Genomic DNA, 7,705 nt, shown 5'->3' with positions numbered 1-7,705 from the left:
AGCTTTGGTGAGATATCTTTGAGGTAAGTTCTGGCTAGGAAATCCTTGGTACTTAAGAAGCCCTCGCGACTCACCTCGCTTTCCTGGGAGTGAACTTGAACATTTTTCACTTTTGCTTCCTTTACTAAACTTCACAAAATAAATTCATTAAACAAATTCTTTTACATTGAAAATTTTCGGGGCTTTACTCTCTTGGGTTTGTCTTTCAAAAACTTGTGCAATTTTTTTTTGCTTTCAACCATGAGTGATCCCTCTCATTAGTCTAATGTGCATGGAAATTTAAATAATCAATCTCCCATGGATTGTTGAAGATGGGAAGCTTTGATGTATCAAATCCTCATGAAGCCAGAAACTGTGTTATGGTTTAGGTTTAGGTTTTGTTATGGGGTTTAGAATCTTTGTAAGATCAGTCTTGATTCTCAAACAAAGCTTATTTAAATCTGTTTTTAAAGATTAAAGTGTTTTTCCATGCAAAGGGAAAACCAACTGATTAAAGTTTTGAGATAATCGGTTGTTTGTCACTTAGCTGGCAAAGGTGTTTTGAAACTGTTTTTTGAATCACTTGTATAACTATCAAAATCATTCAACCGGTTAAATTGCAGTTTTAACTGATTAAATGTATGTTTTCATAACAATTTTTTGAAAACCTGTTTTAACTGTGGGGTTGTTCAAATCTTCCTTCAACGGTAGCTTCTCAGGGTTTATAAAACTAGTCTTCTTTCAAATGTAAAAAGATTTGATGAAATAGAAAAGGTTGATACTATAATTTGTGATTGATTTGAGAGATTACCAACTGTTTGTAAAAAGGTGTTTTACCAAGTTTTAGCAAGATTGCTTTTGAGCTTTGCTATGATTCAAATTACTGGTCAATAGCGTTTCTGGTGTATTGTGATTCCAGGTGTTTTCTAACCTTGTTTAGGTTCTTGTAATTGTTCTATTACTCTCTGTGAAACTGTTGTAAAATCTTGTAAAGTCAGTGTAATTATAGCTTGAGGTGTTGGCTATGTCCAAAGAGGGTGAGTACGCTTTGTGGGATTCAAAGTCACCTCTTTGTGTTGTGTATGTGTAATCCGTGATTGGTTGCATAGTGAAATACTCAGTGGTTTGACTAAGGACTGGATGTAGCTCTTGGATAGAGTGAACCGGTATAAACCTTGTGTGTAATTCTCTCTATCTCTTCTCTCCATAATTGTTTGATATTTTCCGCTGTCATAAACAATCGGTTGAATCGTTATTTTAACCGATTATAATTTTGATATCTGTTTCTGTTTGGATTTTTTATTAGCTTTATGAATTGCTTTTCTGAGTTGATTGTTAAAGTTTCATTCTAAGCAAAGTATTTGTGAAAAGCTTTTGAAAACAATTCACCCCCTCTCTTGTTCTAGCCATCAATCCTAACAACTGGCATCAAGAGCAAGGTTCTTGAAAGTTACTCAAGTTTTGATTTGTGGTTTTTGAAAATCTTTTTATGGCTGATAAAATGCCCTTTGGGGAAGGTGCCTCAATAAATAGGTCACCTTTGTTTTGTGGAGTCAATTACCAATTTTGGAAAGTGAGAATGGAAATTTTTATATACTCAACTGATAAAGGCATTTGGGAGTCAATTGAAAATGGTCCTTTTGTACCTCAAGTCAAGAAAGATGATGTTTTAGTTGATAAACCCTCATCCGAGTGGACTGAGGCAGAAAGTAAGAAGGTTAAATTTGATTGGATAGCCAAAAACATTATAACATCTGCTCTAAGCTGTGACGAGTTTTTCAGGGTTTCACAATGTAGCTCGACCAAAGAAATGTGGGACATCTTGGAGGTCACACATGAAGGCACAACTGATGTGAAGAGAGCTAGGAAGCATGCTCTGATCCAAGAGTATGAACTCTTCAAAATGCAAAAGGGAGAATCAATATGTGATGTGCAAAAGAGGTTCTCTCACATTGTGGATCATCTTATGAGTCTTGGTAAGAAGTTTGATGAAGAAAAGCTTAACATTAAGGTACTGAAGTGTCTTGATAGAACATGGCAACCAAAGGTTACTGCCATTTCTGAATCAAAAGATCTCACCTCAATGATTGTGGCATCTCTTTTCGGCAAACTAAGAGAGCATGAAATTGAGATTCAAAGGCTTGTTGTTCAAGAGAGTGAAGACAAGCATAACAAGAGCATAGCACTTAAAGCTAGCAAACAACAACATGTTTCCAGTGAAAATGAAGAAGAGAACATAAGTTTGTTATCAAGAAAATTCAGCAAATTCTTGAGAAAGAAACAAGCTTCTAAAAGGCATGATTCAAAGAAGTCTAGTGAATTCAATTCTAATAAATATACTTGTTATGGTTGTGGTGAACAGGGACATATCAAGTCTGAATGTCCAAACAATGAAGTCAAAGAAAATGGAGACTTCAAAAGGGAGAAAAAAGGGAAAAGCTAAGAAAGCATATATAGCATGGGATGACAATGATGTCTCATCCTCAAGTTCTTCAGATGATGAAGAAGCTAATCTTTGCCTTCTAGCATCAGTAACAAGTAGCGTGGATTCTACTTCAACAAGTAAAGGTACCACCTATAATCAATTGCTTAATGCTTTTTATGAAACTCATGATGAAGCCAACTGATTGGCCCTTTCCATCAACCGGTTGAAAGGATTAAATAACTGGATAGAAAATAAAGTTAAGGATCAAGAGGAAGAGCTATGCAGAACAAAAGAAGATTTAGAAAATCTGGATTTAATCTACAAAAATTCTTCTTGCAGTTGTGAGAAAATTATTTGTGAAAATTGTGAACTTCTTGAAAATAAGATTTACTATCTTTTGAAAACCTTGGACAAGCTTACAACTGGAAAGTCCAACTTTGAAGATGTTTTTAGCTTCACAGAAATGTGTATTTGGAAAAGCAGGTTTGGGATTTTACCCTCAAAGCAAAGAAAAAAGATTGCAAAACCTTTTTCAAATTTTCCAGAAAAACAATCGGTTAAAATGTCGTTTCAACCGGTTTTTTTTTTTATCAGCAAAGAATAAAAAAAAATTTAAAAGGGATACTTAAGGGGTATCCTAACCCATATACAAAACCGAGCTCCTCAAAGGAGGGATCCATACTGAACATTACAAACCATGATCCAAAAAAACCCAGCAACAACCAATTGCTAAAGATATACCCTGCTGCTTGTAGGTTTGTCATCTTCTCAAACCCAAACTCTCAAGAATTATATAGCTTCTATACTCCCTATAGCTGAAGCTATAGCATAAAACACAAGTTTCTCCTCAGCAGTATTCTATTTGCCCCATCCTTCGTACCAGAAAACCATCCTGCCCCATCCTCCCACAATTTCCTTTATTGTCAGGGCACTTCAGGACCTCCACATGTTGTTCACGCTAAACTTCTTAATCAACCTAACTCCAGCGTGGCTTGCACCCTTTTGAACCACCTCCTAACTGTTATGCTTCATCTTTACGCACCCTCCCAACGAGGGATTATTCCCACATAGCAGTAGCCAAACTGCTAGTCCTTCACAACACCAATTGCTGGAACTGCTCACGTCAGAGTCCACTCTGCTGTGATTGAAACACTGTTATGGGCACCAGTCTACCATCCCACGTACCCTTGTTTGACCCAACCAAGCTTGCTCACCACGTGCTCGACAAAATTACCCTTAGCAAAACCAACACAGAACATACCAAAGGCTAATGATTGAAGCACCGTCCAACCATCGAACACACTGGAAATTTGCAATGTGACTCTCCATTAGCCTACAGATTAACTTCTGTAATACTCCACAGTTGTTACACAAACTGCATTGCATACACAACACTTGCAACCACAACATTTCCATTTATGCATCACCTCCACTGCTTCATGGCTTCATATATTCATACTTCTCGTACACAAACCTACTTCTGTCCAGGCAATTGGTAGATGAATAATTCACCCTACCTAGCTATTTCCTGCACCAGCCCATCAATCTAGACGCTATTCCAGCTTACTAAAACATGCAACTCCCATTTTACCTGTATTCCTTCAACATACCAGAAGGAGAACTTGGCCCTCATCACCATCACTAACGACAATTTTGTAAGCAGAGACCCGGATTAAGAATCCAATCCGAGAAGGCGAAGTCGAAAGAGAAGGCCCATGTTTCAACCTTAGCCATGCTGCCAACTGGGCTAAGTGGACAATTTCATCAGCATCAACTACCCCTTGCTTTAAAACAATCAAGTTCCTTTGATCCCATATACACCGTACAATAGCAACCCAAATTCCCTTCCAAATCTGCTTCTGACTAACTGTGAAGTGTGGTAACTGAAAGCTCTCAAAGTGGACTAGAATGTCCTTATGCTGGACAGAAAATATGCCTATCCATCTAAAACATAAAGACCAAACACTCTGAGCAAGGGCACAATCCAGGAAGATGTGCTGTGTCGATTCTTCAGAGACATTACAAAACACGCAGGACGAAGAGGTGACTACCAAACCTCTTCGAATGAGATTATCATAAGTTGGAAGGCGTCCAAGTAAGATCCTCCATGCGGTTACCAGGGCTTTGGGCATCGCTTTTGCTTCCCATAGAAGAGAAAAGACTTCATTTGAAGAGCCTACATGCTGATGACGTAAATTCAGATAAGCAGATTTCACTGAGAAAGCGCCATTCTAATCCCCACTCCAAACTAAAGTATCCTTGGCTTCTTTGCTCAAGGTCTTCCCTGTTATGAGATTAAGCAAGTCTCCCTCCATAACACTCTTCCAACTGAACCTAGCCCTTCTCCACCTTAACCACCAATTCCAATCTGAATCCTCCCAAGAACCTACCTCAACCATCGTCTTTCTTTGGTCCAGAGAAACAGAAAAAAGCCTAGGAAACAAGGTTTTGAGCCTTTTGTTCTCCACCCAAGTGTCTTCCCAGAATCTAACTTTATCCCCGGACCCGACCTTCCAAGCTACATGTTTTGGAAACCATCCCTCCTCTTCTCCCTCCTCACACGCCTTTGATAGATCTTTCCACCACCAAGAAAGAGTCTTACTATTACTTACTGTACCAGGACTGTACTTCGATAGTAAAATGTCCTTCCATTTCCCCTTTTCCTCGCTTAACATCCTCCATTTCCACTTTGCTAGCAAGGCACAGTTGAACATTCTAATATCCTTTATCCCCAAACCCCCTTCCTCCTTTGGCTTACACACGTTTTCCCAGCTAACCCAAGAGATATGCTTTTGATCGTCACCCCCTGTCCACAAGAATCTCCTCTGAATGCTAGAAATTTTGTGGCAGACTGCATGCGGGGCTTTAAAGAAAGAAAGATAAAATAGGGGCATAGAGGTTAGAACCGACTTAACCAGGCATACTCTACCAGCTAAGGATAGGCATTTCCCATTCCAGGCACTAAGTCTGGCTTCAACCTTGTCCATAACTGGTTCCCAAAACTGCCTCCTCCTTGGATTGCCACCAACTTGCATCCCCAAGTATTTAAACGGGATCTGCATAACACCACAGTTAAGAGTTCTTGCATATAACTCTAGGGAATTCCTTTCTACCTTGATACCTGCCAACTTTGATTTATGAAAGTTAACCTTGAGGCCTGAAGCTAGCTCGAAAACCCTGAGAATTGTTTTGATTGTAAAAATATTAGAGAAAGACTCCTCACACATAAACAAAGTGTCATCAACAAACTGTAACATGCAACATTCAGTCTCCGCTCTCCCCACCTTCACTCCTTTTAACACGTTCTCCTTTAATGCATTACGGACTAGACCCGCCAACCCCTCGGCAACAATAAGGAATAAAAAAGGGGCCAAAGGATCGCCTTGCCTCAAACCCCTAGAAGGTTTAAACTCCTTTGTCGGACTACCGTTAATCAATACCAACACAGTTGCCGACTCCAAACAGCCTTGTACCCACTTAATCCACTTACTATGAAACCCCATCCTGTGAAACATATCCAACAAGAAGCTCCACCTAACCGAGTCATATGCCTTTTCAAAGTCCACCTTCAAGAAAACTCCACTCCTCCGACATCTTCGTACCTCCTCAATCACCTCGTTGGCCATTAGGACACTTTCCAACATCCCCCTTCCTTTCAGAAAAACTGACTGATTTTCATCAATAACCAAAGGCAAGAAATTCTTGATATGATGTGACATTGCTTTAGTGATGATCTTATACATAGTTCCCACGAGAGAAATAGGCCTGAACTGGTCAATCATAACAGGATCCTTCACTTTAGGGACAAGAGCAATAAACGACTCATTACAACCCATCGGGAAGATCCCAGATTCTTGAAAAGAATAGACAACTTCCATAATATCTTCCTTTAGGGTCTCCCAATTGCTCTTTATAAAGTTAAAATTAAAGCCATATGGACCCGGGCTCTTAGATCCCACACACATCCAAACTGCCTCCTTTACTTCCGTCTCCGAAAACACTTCAACCATACTCAAACTGACTGCTTCAGGAAGAGATTTAAAGTCCACCTCTTCAAGTTTAATACCCAAGTCTGTAGTGGCCTTGAACCTTTGCTCAAACACGCGTTTTGCTTCCCTGCGTACAACTTCCGGTTCTTCACACCACTGATCGGCTAATTCAACGCCTTTGACCTCATTCTTAAGTCTTCTCCATCTGATAAGTGAGTGGTAGATTTTGGAGTTAGAATCCCCATGCTTAAACCAGTTTGACCTGGCTTTTTGCCTATATAGGGATTCCATCTTTTTCTCTACCAAACCTTGTTGACTGAGGATATCCATTCTTCTTAGTTTTTCGTTCTCCGCCAAATCACAATTAGCATCCTTGATATCTAGCTTCTCAATCTCTTTCAAAATCAACCGCTTATTCTCCTCCAAAATCTCGAAGACACTCCTATCCCACTCCTTAAGATCGCCCTTCAAACATCTGAGTTTCTCCTTGACTTTACCCATACTGTTTCCCTGCACCTCATAAGAGTTCCACTTTCCCTTCACCAACTCCTTGAAGCCAGGTTCCAATAACCAAGCATCAACTGTTTTGAAGGGTTTTGGACCCCAATCCTTGACCCATGATTTCACCACGATAGCACAATGGTCTGAGACCTCCCTTGGTTGTATATACTGTTTGCTCATAGGCTAGACTTGGAGCCACTCTTCAGATACCATTATTCTGTCTAATCTACTCTTTGCTGACCCATCTGTTTTGTACCAAGTGAATTTCTTACCCACTAAAGGTAGATCCACCAACAGATTCTTATCAATGAACTCATTAAAACCTCTGATCTCCTTCTTTTGACTAGAATTTCCTCTATTGCATGAAGAAAGGCCATTCTGTTAGGTATAGCAGGTTTCGTAAATCTTTTGTACCTAAAGGCATCTATAAGTGGATTCCAAGATGTATTGTCAATACAAAAGTTAAATCTAACACCGAAGGTCCCAAATTCTTCAAGGGATCAAATCTTAAGATTTGACAAAGTTCTGTTTTGCAGATTTCTGATTTTTTTTAAAGGTTCAGCAAGGACTGGATGTTCTGTACATGTCAACATATCAAAGTCTAGTGTTGGTTTCTTGAACTTCTGTAATTAGAAAATCAGTGATCTGAGAATTAAATTCTCATTTCTTGTTGAGAACTATTGGTGTACAAAATTCAATTCAATATGTTTCTCTATGTTTCTATGTGTAATTCCTATGTGCTCCATCTACTCTTCATATGTTTAATAGCTTGCAAATATGTGAAAACATAATAGTTACATGCAACATGTGT

At 39.2% G+C, this 7,705-nt stretch overlaps 1 protein-coding gene across 1 annotated transcript; it reads right to left on the bottom strand.

Annotated features, from left to right (window-relative positions):
* Positions 1-4,005: 4,005 nt before the first annotated feature.
* LOC150023856 (uncharacterized) lies at positions 4,006-4,536 on the bottom strand. The gene has a single exon (XM_090296549.1). It carries the CDS (start codon positions 4,534-4,536, stop codon positions 4,006-4,008), a length of 531 nt encoding a protein of 176 aa, XP_090152675.1.
* Between the last annotated feature and the right edge of the window lie 3,169 nt (positions 4,537-7,705).

Source organism: Phaseolus vulgaris, chromosome 10, assembly GCF_051622355.1.
Source record: "Phaseolus vulgaris cultivar YP4 chromosome 10, ASM5162235v1, whole genome shotgun sequence".
In the NCBI taxonomy this organism is placed as follows: domain Eukaryota; kingdom Viridiplantae; phylum Streptophyta; class Magnoliopsida; order Fabales; family Fabaceae; genus Phaseolus; species Phaseolus vulgaris.
Note: the sequence above shows the minus strand (reverse complement) of the source record. Positions and strands in the feature narration are given on the sequence as shown.